This window comes from Capsicum annuum, chromosome 2 (assembly GCF_002878395.1).
Source record: "Capsicum annuum cultivar UCD-10X-F1 chromosome 2, UCD10Xv1.1, whole genome shotgun sequence".
In the NCBI taxonomy this organism is placed as follows: Eukaryota; Viridiplantae; Streptophyta; class Magnoliopsida; order Solanales; family Solanaceae; genus Capsicum; species Capsicum annuum.
This window is the reverse complement of record NC_061112.1, coordinates 123,894,148-123,911,926: the sequence shown is the minus strand read 5'-3', so window position 1 is coordinate 123,911,926 and position 17,779 is coordinate 123,894,148. Positions and strand designations below refer to the sequence as shown.

Below are 17,779 nucleotides of genomic sequence, written 5' to 3'. Positions count from 1 at the left end.
ATAATTCTTTTTTTCCTTCTGCTCCCCTTAATTGATTGCAAAACTTTTTCAAATAAGCTACAGGATCGTCGTGTCCTTTATATTTGTCAAATTTTGGCATTTTAAACCCTACTGGCAAATGGACATCAGGAAACATACATAAATCCTTGTATGAAATACTTTTTGGTCCACCTAATCCTTCCATATTTCTCATGCTCTGCTCTAGGCTTCTAACTTTTCTAGCTATCTCCTCTTGTTCCTCATTCTTTGAAATTTTCTCAATCACTATAGGAGTATCGTGTTGATGAACATGATAAGATGGATTTTGGGATTTGAAAGTCACTTCAGGAGGATATAATATATCATGACTTGGTTTCCCCATATTCTTTGGTACTGTCAGTTGAGTACCCGCAGTAGCTGGTGCTATAGAAGTAAAAAGCGGGTTATTTGCGACAGACGGATTCGGTGGACGCATGGTAGAAGCATCAGCAACTCCAGACATATTAGCAAATGGGCCAAATCCTAGTGGGTAAAATGGATCATTAGTTTGAGCTGGGTCAAAATTCGGATCATTCGAAGTCAAAAGTCCAGGGATTAAAGAACATGGGGCTTGTCCATGCAATCAAGCTTGGTACATCTCTGTCATCTGTTGTTTTAATCATTTTATTTCTTCCATTGATGTTACTTTCTGCAAAATCAACTGATTCTACTCTTCTTCACTGTCAGACCCTATACCCTCTCTGCGGGTCATTCTTCTTTTACCCTTGCATCTGGTGTTATACGGATGTGATGCTAGTTTAACTACAAACCAACCACCAATTACTTTATCTTTTTGTGACCAAGTAGCAAACGGGTGAGTGTTATATATTTAACACATTATAATTCCACGTTATATGTCATGTTTCTATATGTATTTCCCAACCTATCATGGAAGCTTTGTGTTTCATCCCGGCTTTTCTAGGCATATTTTCAAAAGTTATGATCGAACCTTTTGGAGGGTTGCATTTGTATCATGCCAGAAAATGAATCAGATCTTGCGTAGTTCGGGAGGAATTTAGCAAAATTGTTTTGTCTTTTTTTTTTATTGAATAAAATATTTAAAGTAAGTGAAGTAAAACATATGTAATATATATAGAAATAAACAGTCAACTTCATTACATTCTATAATATAAATACGATAAAATAACTGACCCAACTCCTAAAATAAAGCCTACTAACTGACGTCTGAAAACTAAAAGACATAATATCTAAACAAGAAGTATTAAAACTAAAAAAATGAAAATTATGACAAATAAAACAACTATCCCTTCAAAGAGACTTCGGTTTAATATGTCCTCCAATGAAGTAGTGAGACGCTGTGCGAAAGTTGGTACTTGTGCCAAAAAGTCCTCACGATCCAACTGCTGATAATCCAAACCCATTCTGGCAGTATCTTGTACTGCACTGCGGACCTTCCCTCGAAGGAAACTAAAAGCCTGATCCTATTCCTGGGCCTGTCGATCTCGAAAATCAACCATCTCTCTTGCACACTGTTCACGAGCAGAAGCAACCTCCAACTGTTCTCGCAATATTCCTCTTTCACGAATCCACTGAGATCTCTCTCGATCAAATTCTTCTTGCATATTCTTTTCAACTTCTTAAAGTTGTTGTCGATGAGATACGGCAAGTTCTACAACGTGTGACCCCATAGTAGTAGCAAGCTTGATTTGTCCCCGAAGTGCAACCTCAATATCTGCTAACTTAGCTTTCTCTTCAGCAAATTCCCTTTGTTGTTCGTCTATTTTTGCCCTGGCATGTTCTAATTCTGCTCTCAAATCTTGGTTGGCCTCATGATGTTCTCGCATGGCTCTCCCAATTCCTATCCTGATTGCAGCTTCCTGATCTATAGGTCCCCTAACCGATCTTTCTGGTCTGACTGGTGGACTCGACTGTTCTTCAAACCATTCACGGTAATCTGGGTGCACTTCTCCTTTCTCACGCTCTATGACCATCGTTTCAATCTCCATAATACAGCAGCCCCCCAAATCTGCTGGGCCAAATCTTCTGGAAGTGGAATCTCTGGTCTGACCTCAAATACAAACTCAGTCATGTTTTCCATTGTGGGAATTATTTGACGCCTACCTAGCTGACGTAGAACCCTCAATGGAACATACGGTTGAACACCTCTAGTACCCATTAATAACAAGAACGGACGAATGATAAAACTATGTATGACTTGCCTCCAAGGGAACCAATGGAGATTCCAAGTGATTTTATCTGCTGTCAAAGAACGAAAAAGCTTAACCCAATCTCCAATTTCTTTTGGACATTTATATTTCTCCATTCTTTCCTCGTAATCGTTGATGCGATTAAATCACTCAGGATCGAACCTTGTCAATGTAGGACGTTGATAAAGATGCTCCATAATCCACATCTGTAACAAGATGTTACATTCCTCGAAAAAACTCTTTCCCTTCTGACAAACAGTCAGAGCACGGTAAATATCAGCTAGGATCATTGGTACCACAGTGTAATTTTTCTTAATCAGTATCCGTACCACTCCCGCTAAACGAATATTAATTTTTTCTTCTCTTCTCGGGAAGACCATAGTGCCTAAAAAGGCTACCATGAATGCAAATCGTCTGTGAATTTTCCAAGCCTCAAAACTCCCCTTATTACAAAGTTGTTTACCGTACTTTTCAAACCCCTGTTGCCTTCCGTATCTGTCATACAAAAATTGCAAGGAAACCTAACCTTTTTTCATTGATTCTTCTTTCGTATTCCATATTTTCATGAGCCTGCAAAATCTGTTTATTGAAATAAGTCTTGGCGCTATAAGTTTCTTCCGATGCATATCCCCATATCCAACATAGCCCACTATCTCTTCTAAAGTAGGTGTCAACTCAAAATCTGAAAAGCAGAATACATTATGCTTTGGGTCCCAAAAATTCAGTAATGCAACAATCACCTCCCTATTAGGGTTGATTCTCATGATACTCGTCAAAAAACCCAAATACTTATATATCTCGTCATAATCGAATGTATCCATTTTGTTCCATCACAACCAAAGCTGCAAAGGGGTACAATCCACAACCTGAAGCGGTACACTCCCATCTCTCTTTCTCTTTGGACGCTTTCCACGAACAGGGGGGACATTTTATACCTATTGACAGGGACATAAGATTAATAAATATCTAGACTTAGACAAAACTTAATTTATTAATTTTGAAAAGAATTTATAACTTAACTTGTAAAACTTGGTGCGATCATTATTTGAACTTAGTTGCAAAGAACAATTTTATCAAAAATCAAAGCGAGAGAAACAAGATTGATAATAATTTTTTAAGGAAAACACTTATTTAAATTGACTCTATCAAAAACTTTGCTATAACAGACTTCTAAACAATTTTATCTATATGTTTGAAGACAATATTCCCTAAGTACAAAAATAAAATAAAAGGACTCAGAAATAAAGAAAAATAGAATGATCGTTTTATGTATGAAGTTGTATAAAAATTTCAATCTCACGACCCTAAAGGTTCAGGACTGTTAAAATTGATATATATATATATATATATATATATATATATTTGTAAAAACTTAGCCTCCTGATCCCTAAAGATTTTGGGCTGTTAAAATGCATATTTTATTTTTATTTATTTTATAAAAACTTAGCTCATGATCCTTAAAGATTCCGGGCTATTGAAATATATTATTATTATTATTATTATTATTATTATTATTATTATTATTATTATTATTATTATTATTATTATTTATTTATTTATTTATTTATTTTTGTAAAACCTTAGTCTCATGATCCCTAAAGATTCAGGGCTGTTAAAATATATATAAAAATTGGACTTGAGGATTAGAAAAATAATTATAAAAGTAATCATATTTTCAAAATATTCCCCAATAAATCTATGAATAATTTTTCAAAAGATAGGGTCGTATCCTGGGAAGGATTTCCTACGTATCCCAATAAAATGTGAGAATCAGACCCTCGTAGTTTATAAAAACTCTAAAAGTATATTATTCTATATTCAAAATTTTCCTTTCAAAAAAAAAAAAATTCTTTGAAAAATAATTCAATAATTTTGAGGATAATATAATCTTTTCCATTTTAAGTTGTCGAAAAAGCCGGTCAACAATACAATAAGTCTTCCAAATTAATGTCAAAGAGCACGTAGGATGCACATGTTGGTCTTTATAAATTAGGTCACCTGTCCTAGACAGACCCGGCCCCTATGCCGAGTCCCGCTAAGTCATATGCATATGATGCAAATAAAGCGGCACCTAATAGGGATAACCAGATTCTGAATTTTCAGTTCTTCTAAGTTTAAATCTAATAGGGATAGGTGTCTAGACTGGCTTGCCCGAGCGGACACTCGAGCCGGGGAGGGACAACTTGGTCAGTAGCAGGGCAACACCGCCTTCGTTGTCGATTTAAACCCCACCTAACATGTGTGACTATATCCTTCACCAGGTGCCTTGACACTCCGGTTATCTCAAAAATAAGGTGGGATGCATATGCTGCATTCCCTCTATCCTATTTCAGAGACTCAGAAGGAGTACGCGAGAGAAGACAATATATAATACAGTTCAAATAATATCAAAGCGGTAAATAAGCAACAAGTAGCACATAAGGCCAACAAACACAATAGCAACAATAATTAAAGTAAGTATAAGTCAATATAAAAAGCTCAAATTCTTATTAATCCCCAGCAGAGTCGCCAGAGATGTCACACCCCTTTTTCGCTCGAAAAGATTCGAGGTCAAAGAGTTTTTCCAATTAAAGTGACGATATTAAATAGAGATTATTTTATTTACAGAGTTGCCACTTGGAATTAAGTTATGGTGTTCCAAGTCACCTTTTTGAATCCCTAGTCAAAAGAAAATGACTTTTTTATTTAGTCTGCAAAAACAAAAGACCGGTAAGGAATTCTATTGACCGAAGGGAAGGTGTTAGGCACCCCTCGAGTCCCGTGGTTCTAGCACGGTCGCTTTTATTGACTTATCTTGACTAAAACTATTTTGGCAAATTATGTTAAGGCCTAAATTCACTCATTTTTTTAATCTAAAATTTGTCTATTATTTATATTAAATAAATCAGTAAATATTAATTTTAGAAAAATATTTGTCAAAGTGCATTGCTGCATCCTTAAATTTCAAATGTCCCAAAAAGATGCGTATATCATATTCTTAATTAAGACGAATATTTTTGAACGTGTTGAAATTTACCTAAACTCTTAATAATAAATTAAATCAAAATTCATTTGACATAATTAATTAAATCCATAAATAATTATTAAATTTTGTTTATAAAATAATAAAATGTACAAATCTATGTATATTATACTAAACTAATATTATCTCCGAAATTTAATCTCTTCAAAATTCATACAAACCCAAATCATATTTTTAAAAGACAAGTTAACACAAAAATTACAATAATCTAATTTGAACATAAATTCATGAAAAAAAATATTGAACAAACTGAAAATAAAGTTATATAAAATTCAAATGAGATATAATTACAAAAATTATTGAAGATTAAATCAATATCATATTTTTAATTATAAGTTGACATATGACGAAATGTTGTTAAATAAAGAGATTAATATAATTTTCTCATAAAGTAGTAATAATAATAAAAAATTTTCAATGAATTTAGCATTAACACCCTATAGCGTATTATTTATTTTAAAAAAAACAAAAGAAAACAAACAGCGATAGTCACTGCCGGAGTTGGTGACGGCGAAAGCGAGGAAGATGGGAAGGAAAGATCGATACCAACAGCAGACCTGAGGACCGGTGGTGTTGGGCTGTGAATGGATTTTAGGACGTTGGCCATCCGGTGATCAGATCCGAAGGCAGCGTCAGAGAGGGGAAAGAGGATAGCAGCGTGGGGACGGAAGAGCGAGATGGCAGCACAGGTGGCTTCGCCGGTGTTGAGGAAGGGGAAGAGGTGGTTATCGACGGAAAGTCGCCGATTTTAATGAATTTTCCGGCGACGCAGGAAAGAGGGAAGGGAAGACTGTGGCAACAACGGTTGGTGAAGGAGGAGAAAGTGACAACATTGCTGTCTCATCGATGGGAGGCATAACGGAGTGATCGTAACAACTCCGACAAGAACCAACCAGAGTCAACTCAAAAATAATTAGTTTTGGTATTTATTTTTTTTATCTGATTTTTTTGAAAACAGACGTTACATTCCGGTGAGGGAACGATTCTGACAAGGATGGTTTCGTAAATAAATTTTATTATTATTTTTATATATATATTTATCTCTGTATATACATATTTGATCTGTTATACAGTGAAAAGGAATTGAAGAATGCGTCGTTACTTGCCATGCATATGAATGTGAATCTATGTACATATAAATATACAGATGAACATATATGCATACAGTGGTATGTGAAATAATAATAGTGTTCATTTTTATTGTTTTTCTCAGCATATCAAATTTAACATTCATATAAATATTTCATAATTTAATATAGAATACATAATAACAAACAAATTCATATTCTGATTCGTAATAAAATTTAATACTACAACAAGAAACGTTGTCACCAAAAACTTCAGAACGGAATTACGAAACTCGAATCACAACTCTTTATTTTTTTCTTTTTCCTTCTAAGTTTTCTTTATTGTATATTTCTCTCTGCTTTTTTTACTGTTTTTTTTTCTCCAGATGATTCTGCTATTGTTTTCTGATTTCTGATAATGTAAAAAATACATAAAAAAAAATGTCTGATGGTGAATATATATCTCTTGTTTTGGGGTGAGAGAGTCCCTTTTGTAGAGGAAATTTTGGGGGAAACGGTTGTTTTTTAGGGGAATCCTTCATCAACAGATAAGGGGGAGGGAATATTTAAAATTCAAATTAATTAATTAATTATTATTTTTTAAAATAGAAAATAATAATAATAATAAATAAATATATTAATAATAATAAATAATAAATAAAATAATTGTTAATTTTATATTTAACAAAACATAATAAGAATTGTAAATAGACAAAAATAAATATAATAAAATAGTATTAAACTACTAATTTATTTATTAAAATTTAGAATGAATAATATATATATATATATATTATATTTTTTAAAAAATTAACATAAAAAAAATAAAAATAAAAATAAAATATCTCAAAAATTAAATTTATTTTATTATTAATTTTTTAACTAAAATTTTATAAAAATTAAATAAGAAATTAAATAATATTATGCCAAATATAAATATTTAATTTAAAAATAAGTTAAAATTTGAGGAGGATCAAAAATCACGTGTCTACAGTGGTACTGCCATATCTTGGAGATATACAAAGCAATCTATCGTAAGCACTTAATCAAATCATGCTGAGATAATAGCTATTCATGAAGCAAGCCGAGAAGGTGTATGGTAGAGGTTCATGATACATCTCATTCGAGAAAAATGTGGTGTGAAATATGACAATGTACCCACAATTTTATACAGAGATAATTCAGCATACATAGCACATCTTAAGGGAGGATTATAAATGGAGATCAAACGAAGCACATTTTGCCAAATCTAGTCTACATTCATGAGCTACGAAAGAATGATGATATTAACGTGCAACAGATTCGTTCAACTGACCATATGACTGATTTATTCACCAAATCTTCTCCAATTGCAACTTTCAAGAAAATGCTGCACAAGATCGGGATGTAAAAGTTCAAGGATGTTCTCATTAGGGGAGCAAATACGCTCAGTACTCTTTTCCCTTTCAAAGTTTTGTCCCACCGAATTTTCCTTGTAAGATTTTTAATGAGGCAACCTATATGCGTATTGTTAGAGATGTGTACTCTTTTTCCTTCACATTTTTTTATCATTGAGTTTTTTCTAGTAAGATTTTAACGAGTCACATTATCTATCTAGACATTCAAGGCGGGTGTTATAAATGTATTTACAAATTCTTATTCCTCGTGAGTCGTGACTTTATTTGTTTCATTTCATTATAAATAGTTCTCTTTCCACGATCTTATTCATCCATTTATTCTAGATGACATGTCTTCGTCAAACCATAGTCAATGAATCAGAACCGACCCCATCATACAAAAATATATAGCAATCCATGTTCATTTAATTTTAAATAGAACTCTCCCCGTCATATTTTGTGTTGTCATTTCCCTTTTATGTCCTGTCTAAAAACGATTGTCATATTTTATTTTATTCTTCAATAATAAAATAACTTTAAGAGGATAATTTTGTAAATTTAATAAAGTCATTACTTATTTTTTAAACTCCGTACCCGATCAAATAACGATATATAAAATGAAACGAAGAGTACTATATAACAATGATAATTATCATGGCCGACTTTTCAATTTTATTTGGAAATCACAGTTACACTGTAGCTTGAGGCAAAAGGAATTCCAACTCCAAAAGCCAAAGTGATTGAATTACTGAAGGAACAACAAAAAGATGTGACACATGTGAATGATGTCGGGTCAATTAGAAAGAGGCTTCTAGAATTTTGACTGCCAAATTTCTACAAAATCGCATATTAGAAGAGCGAAAAGTAAAAAAATTGTATAGGACATAATAGAATTTCACACAATACGTCCACTTTTGAATTCGATAATGGCGGAACACAAAGGATGACTTTGTGAAGTCCGTTGGGCCGCAGCGAACAATGTGTACCATGGACTTGGTTAATTACATTACAAAAGAAGAAAATGGAGCTCCAAACAATAGTCGTTCAACTTTTGCTGTAACTACATTCATTTCAATAGCATTTTTATGCCATTCTTGACAAATATGTACATTCAATTGAATCCAAATTACAATTTCTATTGAATATCTCATTTGGGATTCTCTTACTTTCCGAATAAAAAGGAGTTTGCCCTGTTCCTAGTTTAATATACATAAAACTGCAACTCAAAGCTCAACAATGTGAGTCAAGAAGCAGCGAAAAAAATTGGATCAAAAGGCTAAATTTACTCCTCTTTAACATTTAGTAGAGGGGAAAAAAAAGGAGAAAAATTCACAAAGATTTGAACGTTAGGCTTTTACTGTAGAAGCAACAGTATGAGCCCACCATTTAAGACTATGTTTGACATCAATTTCATTGCTTGTTTCTGGTACTTTCCAATTCATCAATGGATTCATTTTCTTCTTCTTTTCAAGAACTTCCCATGCTTCAGAAAGATAAGGCCTGGCTCTTGACTTACCAGATTTCTCAAAAATATTCACTTTTTGACTTTGTTGATCATCATCATCATCATCACTGTCCATGTTTTTGCGCAATTTCTGTAAACCTGGAATAATCTCAACCAAACTTGAATTCACATCTTCTTGTGAGAATTCAAATCCAAGATCCATAAACCCTTTTAGCTCCTCATATTCTAGCTCAGATAAGCTCTTGCTTTGACCCTTTTTAGTTCTTCTATTCTTTACTTTCTTTGATTCCGGTTTTTTACTGAAGGGGTGAAAATGGGTTACTGGGAGAACTGAATCTGGTGACAAACAATCTGAATTGTAGCTCAAATCATCACTCTGTGACTCTATTTGAATGTTTAGTTTTGGTGAATTATATACAGTACTTTTTGGCGAATTTTCTTGAATTTTGTCATCTGGGGTTTTCTGGTAATTTGATAAAGGGGTTGGATTTGAATGTTTATTGAAGATTTCGATATTGAACCAACAAGAATCAAAGAGTGTAAGAACAGCCTCGAGGTCCATTACTAGAGACTCAAGAGTTTTTTTTTTTATTGGTGGAAAATGCTTATGGAGAACTAAGTGTTGTGTGTGATATATATTGATCCTGGTGACTGTAACACCCTTCTTTGTCACTTAATATTACAAAAATGCTTCAAACTGTCTTTGTGTACACGTTTTGCAGAGTCAGCTGGAGTATTATTTTATTTGGAATTAGAAAAATGTCACTGTAGTTTGAAGTGTAACTCCACACGATTGTTGTCTTTGTTGACAAAAACTGATCAAAAGTACGTAAGATCTCCAGATTAAGCTAGCTAGTTCCACATTATCTTCTTTGAAGTTACTGCACGCTTGTCATGGCTCATGAGAAAGTTCTAAGAGGCCTTAAATTTGTCTAATAAAAATTTTATAGATTTTTATTTGATTTTATTTATGATGTCACAAGAATTATCTTTTATAGGTATATATTGATCGTTAAAAAATTATCTTATAAATATTCTGATCATTCACTCGATTTAGGCAAATTATACCATTAAGTAGTGTCATCCGTTTTACACCGGTAATCACCAAACTTCAACTAATGAGTTCAGTGGCATTTGGTTCAAATTCAATTCAAATTCTAGACTAACTTTTGCGCTTGTTTCTCAAGCTACCATTCATATTAGATAAGTTAATCACATGAAATATATCATCTTCTTTAATTAGATACATCAATATTAATTGAAACATGTCTGAAATTTTACGACTTATTGAAGTTAATGCATATAATGAATGGAGGAGGGTGCGGCTTAAAAGGGGAAGTAAATGATTGCGTGTGGTACTGATAATTGAAATGTCAGTCTCAATAAGATGCCCTCGCCACTAAGGTTGTGATGAGGATGATCATCTATAACATGGCTAAATTTAGGCCTCACTTATTGCGGTGTGACATGGCCTATTGCCAAACAGGCAAACACCAAACTCAAACCATTATGTTATAGTGAAATTACACCTTAAATTCAATGATGACTTTTTCATGTTCCTTTTACTATTTATAGACAATCATTGGAAGAAGGCATCAACCCAACTCTACAAAAAGGTCAAACTTCACTTTCTAATTTCTATTACTCTACCCTAATGATTCTTTACGTCCAATCAAGAACCAATCATGGAGCTTTATTAATTAAGTCCTTAAGCATCCCATTAATTCAGATAAGTTTAATTAGACTAATCTTGACATAATCTTCAGGTAATTGATAATGACTCAGATACCGGTACCTAGAATTTTCTTGCGTAAACAAGTGCACTTTCTTAATGCCAAAATTTCCAAAATGTCAAAAGATGTCATTTGGTAGCTAGCTTCCTTGGATGATCAAAGCAACACGTCAAACCATGAATATCGTGGCAATCCTGCAACTAAATTGAACTAGACAATTTGTTAGATGTCTATACCGGAAAGATGTTATCAATCACAAAGCGTAAATGCACACCTATATTATAATGAGCTAGAGAGCTTTTATCAGTGAAATTCTTGCAAAAAAAAGGAACACGAGTTTTTAATTTGTGAAGTATGAGGGTTGGGGGGGGGGGGGGGGGGAAAAAAGGAAAAAGGGAAAGGAAAACAAGGAATCTGATCAACAAAAAGAAGAATCAGAGTAGACAAAAGAAGAAGAAAAATCAGGCGTAAAAAGGGACAAGGAAAAAGTAATTAGATTGGGTAAAAGGAAAGAAAAAGAAAAAACAATACAAGGAAAGAAAATAAAGGAATCCACATGAATTTTTTAAAAGAAAACTGAGGCGTTTTATAATAAAGTTAAAAAGTTATTTAATAGTAGTACTATATTAACTAGAGAAAGGCATAATGGTTGCTTAAGTGAATGTTTAAGAACAAACAAACAAACAAAATGTGTCCTTTCAATTGGCTTAGTAAAATAAAAAAAACAAACGCAAGATAGAAGAAGTGTTCTTTACTCTTTTCACTCGAAAAAGTACAAATTGGGCGTATAAAATATTTGGGTTGATGCTGAAATCAGAAACTTCCAATTTTCCTTTTATTTGCATAAAACAATTTCAAATTTCTTTTCCTGAATTACAATACAATCTCAAGGGTATTTTAGTAAATGAAACCACCTGCTACACCAATAATCATTGGGAAATCAAGTAACAAAAATCTCACGTGCCAGATAGCAAAATGCACGTGGCTATTAGTAATTACTATAGTGTGGATTTAGCCATGTAACTAATCTAGATTAAAGTTTAAAATAATGATTCCGTGTTCCCATACACGCAATGGCCATGATATAACCTATGGTTCTACCGACCATTATCTTTGTAAATATAAAATTAATGCTTAATTTGTATTTAATCTATTTATTTCTAGTGAACACTGCCACCCTCACGCAGATAAAATAGATAAATTGACCAGATGTTTTTTCTTGTTAAAATAAATAAATCTTCAATTAACACTCACAATGTAAGGATAATTGAATTGATAAAGCAAGTGATTTTTCGGATGACGAGTTTTAGATTCAAAAGACTCTGCATGTTTTCTTGGTTGACCTCGTCGTAACTCGCATGAAACTTGCTAATGCAATTTACTTCTCCTTCATAATTTAATTTGCAGATTATTAACCTAAATCGAGTAAGATATGTCTTGCGTTCACTCAAAAAGATAGCGACCCCAATAGCATTGTCAACCAAAAAAAAAAAAAAGAAGCTTCAACTGACTCATTTGGAAAAAAGATCGTACCAGTGAAACCAAGACCTAATAGGTGAGTTTTAATTGTACGATACTCTTCTTAATTTATTTCTTAAGATATTGATACATATTCGATCAGTTTCTTGCCTCCCCTCTTCACGAAGGTTTTGGCCGGTTTTGCCATTCTTACATATTCATAATTTGTAGTTAAATATTTGGTCTTGGCACGCGTGTGGTTCTCCATTAGTGTTTATTATTATAACTATATAAATATAACAATGAAACTTATGATATACTACTTTAAACTTTACGCAATAGTTTAGAGGCTCAAAAAGAAAGGGCGGTAAAGGGTATGTCAATTGTATCGGAGTGGCCGCAATAGATTAACAAATTTATTTAATCGATCATGTTTGGTACGACAGAGTTGTTGTTAGCCCGAAATTCAGAGTATACCTATTTATTTCGAAAATAACATACTAAAAAAATACTAGCACTTAGTTAAATTTTAGTCAAAGTAATTAAATTTTATTCATGATTGTTGACAAGCATTGTAACGTTAAGGCTGAAGCTGTAAAATATCTCTGGTTACAATATAATCGAAAAAAGGATGCAGACGTACATTTTGCATCTAGATGAGTCAAATTATTAAATATGAATAATTAGTGATCCTAGTAAAACTCCTTCAATTAAAGGGAAAATGAGTGTAAACTTGTCGAGGTAGTATATTAAAAAATGAATTTGCATCTTCCTTCCAGTTTGCAATTCAATTCTTGATATTAACCGTGACTAGTGATTACTTTTTTATTTATATTCATATATTGTGAGTATTTCGTAGAATTAATTTTCAACAACTTATGTTTGTGTTTTTACAAATCTAGAAACACGCAATTCACGCTCTTTCTTTTGCATGTTTTATTAGTAGTAGTTATTTATCAAAAATAAAATAAAAAATGTTTCTGAATGTTATTTTTTGTTTTAATTTCACATCACTTGCTCCAACCAACTCTATTCCTACACTATTAGTGTTATTATCCTCAAAATTTGATCAAAACCATAAGATTTGTTCAGTGGTAGAGCCAGAATTTTTATTAAGAGGGTTCAAAAATAATATACGAACAAATCGAAGGAGGTTCAAGATCTAATATATATGTATAAAAGATAATTTTAATTATATATAAATAGTATAATTTTTTACTTAAGGGGGTTCGGATGAAACCCCTTGCCAAAGGGTAGCTCCGCCCTTGAATTTGTTAATACAATATTACTTATTAATCTTCGATACGTATATATATTTTCGAAGAGCACATTTTTTTCTTGTAAAAAATTACTTCGTGGGGGATGGTTTGTCATGGCAAGATAAAATTTGAAATACTAAAATATTTTTGCTGGAATGATTTTGGAAGACTTATCAAACAAATAGAAATAGTGGATTAATTTTGGACTCATTTCTGATTTGGCCTTAGCCTGCAGATTTATTTCTTGAGGAAAAAAAAATATATACACGTATTACAGATGGACTCATTCTTTTCCCTTTCTTGACACATATCTAACTTCAATTCTATCCACATTACCACTTGCGTCGATGGACTAGCTCAACGCAAATTCCAAAAACCCACTACCAATCCTTTTGATCCTGTATTGACATTGCAACTTCAAGCTCAACAATGTGAGTCATGAAGCTAAAAAAGGAAGTAGGATCAAAATGCTAATTCTCCATCCTTTATGCAGTGGGAGAAGAAAAAACGAGGAGCGAAGATCACGAATTCAAGCCGTGAAAATAGCTTCCTACAGAAGTGCAGGATAAGACCGCTTATAATAGGCGGGAGTTTTAGTGCACCGCTGTATGTGACCCTTCAGATTCTGTTGTTTAACAGTTGCAGCAACAGTATGAGCCCACCATTTAAGACTATGTTTCATGTCAATTTCATTGCTTGTTTCTGGTACTTTCCAATTCATCAATGGATTCATTTTCCTCTTCTTTTCAAGAACTCCCCATGCTTCAGAAAGATAAGGCCTGGCTCTTGACTTATCAGATTTCTCAAAAATATCCACTTTTTTATCTTGATCATTATCATCACTGTCCCTGTTTTTGCGCAATTTCTGTAAACCTGGAATAATCTCAACTAAACTTGAATTCACATCTTCTTGTGAGAATTCAAATCCAAGATCCATAAACCCTTTTAGCTCCTCATATTCTAGCTCTGATAAGCTCTTGCTTAGACCCTTTTTGGTTCTTCTTGTTGTTCTTCTTCTTCTTCTACCCTTTACTTTCTTTGATTCTGCTTTTTTACCATCTGGCTGAAAATGGGTTGCTGGTAGAACTGAATCCGGTGAGAACGAATCTGAATTATAGCTCAAATCATCACTTTGTGACCCTAGCTGTATTATTTCTAATAGTACTGAATCTTTTTCAGTACTTTCAACTAAATTTTCTTGAATTTTGTCGTCTGGAGTTTTCTTGTAATTTGAACGTTTATTAAGGATTTCGAGTTCGAACCAACATGAATCGAAGAGGTTAAGAACAGCCTCGAGGTCCATTGATAGAGGCTGATGAAGGAAAACTGAGAACTAGGGGTTTATGGGGAAAATTTAGTTGCGTACGAGTATATATATTGATCTTGTTCACCAAATTGCCCTTGTTAGTTGCTTATAATACCAAAATGCTTCAACGTTGATTGCTTACACGTTTTCTAGTGGGTACTACTTATTTTATTTGGAATATGTTGTTGTACTTATCAAATTAGTCGTACCAAAGACTCTTTCGTTGATCATAGAGTAACTGACAAAAGAAGGATACTCTCTGGAGTTGTTTGGTCCGTCGGATAAGATAAGTAAAGATATTTTATAGATTTGAGATAATATATGAAATTCTCTATTCTATCTTTTAATACATCTCATGACATTGTTATCTCTTATCCCATCGATCAAATAAGAAATAAAATAATCTTGTATTTTATTTTAAGATTGTTGTCCTTTATTCCGCATATCAAACGAACCCTATAGATTTTAGTTACACGAACACTCTTCTAATTTTTGTGCAAACTATTTAGGTGCTTTAAGTCTGTTGTTCGTACATGATATAATGAAGATTTAAAAATAAAATATTTTAAGTTGAAAAAAGATATATGAAAGTTGTAGTTGAAATAATGAATCAATTTAATAAACAAATTAAGTAGTTATTTGTAATAATCATTTGAATGAAGAGCAACATGGTTGTTAATTTATCCGTTTCAAATCAACTTTAGACATATGAGATAGAAATTGAAAAAGAAAAAATGGATTTAAAGTTATAAATGTTAGATATGCATATCAATAAATTTCTTATAAGAGTTTACTTCAACCATTTTTGTGTGAAGTTTGATTTGGTAATCTCAATTGGTGAGATATATATGTATATGAAATTTAAAGGACAACACACTTTAAATTTTGAATGGCTCTAAGTTAAATTAGGAAGATGATTTAGTGAATTGCTTCATTTCAAAAAGTAAGAGGATGGAATATAGGGGGTGATGATGTGGCCTTAAAGGGAGAGCATATGATTGCGTGTGGTATGAAAATATGACTTTGTTCAGTTTGTTGTCAATCTCACTAAGATGCCCTAAGGTTTGTGACTTGTGAGGATGCTAATATGCTGGGAAAATAATAATGAAAGCCTAAGGTAATGTATATCAAATGGGGTGTGACATGATCAAGGAGATAAGGGAAGCACCTAACTCAATTGTGAAATGACACCATAACATTTTGCTCTATCCGTTTCATTTTATTTCATCTCTTTGAAATAGTTACTCCCTCTGTTTAAAAAACGAATGAACTAATTTGACTGGATACAGAGTTTAAGAAAATAAAGAAACTTTTTAATCTTGTGGTCCTAAATTAAAGTTATGTCAAATGTACTAAAATGTCCTTTAATTTCGTGGTCTTAAACATGCCATGTGGAAAGTTGAGTTAAAAGTATTACCAAAAAAGAAAAAGGTCATTCTTTTTTAAACAGACTAAAAAGAAAAGTAGGTTATTCTTTTTTAAACGTGGAAAGTATTTCAATTTATTTGTTTAATTTATATTTTATTTTTCAATATCACTCGCATCATTAAATAATTATATGAAATGCTACTTCCTCTGTTCATTTTTACTGGTTACAATACTAGTTAAATTTAATTTAGATTTTCACAAGATTGGATTTCATAAAAAGTACGCTCTCTAATCCATAGTAACTAAATTTGTGAGACAATGCACATCTACAACACAAAAAATTCAATACACAAATTAAACATCACTTTTCACTTTTGCTCTTTTACTTTTAGTTATTCTCAAACTAAAATTATAAATGTAAGCAATTAACCCTCTTGAATGTATCACTCAAAAAATATAAACAATTAACTTATTCTAGAGATTGAGAAAGTGCACAAAAATTTAATTATTATATACGAGAGGGAGCAAATGAAATGATGTTTTTTTTCTTGCTTTTTTACGACTACTCACTAATATTCATTGCATCAATCCAACTAAAAGGTGGGTCAAATTTCACTACTCATTTCATGATTATATTCTTTACGGGAATCTAATCAATCATGGAGTACCACTGATTGATATATACTTAAGCAACACCTAATTCAGATAAGATTAGCATATCTAAGATCTAATCTCCAGGTAATTAATGGATAATGACTTTAAGACATAGGTACCTGTTAACTCACTGCTAGACTAGTACCTTAATGGAATTAAGTTGTTTGGTTGGAAAAGAGTTGTTCTATGATATTTTTTTCGTTCACTTTTATATGTAATTAATTTTTTATTTGGATTTCTACTTTTACTTGTCATTTTTGACATATCAAGATAAGACAATTTCTTTTTTCCTATTTTACCTTTAGCATTAATTATTATTTTTTAAATTAATTTCAATATATAATGTAAACATCATTTAATAGGGATACTATAGTAAAATAACCATGTTATTAATTATTTTTCTTAATAGGTGTATCAACTTAAAATATGACAAGTAAAACTGAACGGAGAAAGTAGTTAATTTCGGGATTAGTTTTTTCCACTATGCATATGAGATGATTTATCTCACTACTATTATGTAAATGGTGGGATAAATAATTTTGCTACTAACTAATACACCATACCAAACATGGGATAAAATAGTCTTTCATTTTATTCTGAAATCATTTATCCCTTATACCTCACACCAAACGACCCATAAAGTCTTGTTAAATCTCACATAAGTGTAGGAGATGTAATTTGTCTTTTTATATGGTATTGTAGGACAATTTTTTACCAAATGAATTAGTTTTGGGGATTCAATTACGCTCAATATTAATTTGTTGAGTCCCACATCCATCCATATAAGATAGATTTCAAAACAATATGAAGGGTAGTATAGTAATTCACTAACACCTGGTAACTCGGTTATTAGTACGCGGATCTTTGAACACCAAATCTCACGTG

At 32.2% G+C, this 17,779-nt stretch overlaps 2 protein-coding genes across 2 annotated transcripts; both read right to left on the bottom strand.

Annotated features, from left to right (window-relative positions):
• Positions 1-8,997: 8,997 nt before the first annotated feature.
• LOC107859183 lies at positions 8,998-9,678 on the bottom strand. The gene has a single exon (XM_047407796.1). The coding sequence runs from the start codon at positions 9,676-9,678 to the stop codon at positions 8,998-9,000; it is 681 nt and encodes a 226-aa protein (XP_047263752.1).
• A 4,438-nt stretch (positions 9,679-14,116) lies between these two features.
• On the bottom strand, positions 14,117-14,869 carry LOC124896259. Its single transcript, XM_047407795.1, has one exon. The coding sequence runs from the start codon at positions 14,867-14,869 to the stop codon at positions 14,117-14,119; it is 753 nt and encodes a 250-aa protein (XP_047263751.1).
• Positions 14,870-17,779: the final 2,910 nt, after the last annotated feature.

What these genes read in the sequence shown, in the direction of transcription:
- LOC124896259 (XM_047407795.1), bottom strand. Translation starts at nt 14,869, where the DNA reads ATGGACCTCGAGGCTGTTCTTAACCTCTTCGATTCATGTTGGTTCGAA.
- LOC107859183 (XM_047407796.1), bottom strand. Translation starts at nt 9,678, where the DNA reads ATGGACCTCGAGGCTGTTCTTACACTCTTTGATTCTTGTTGGTTCAAT.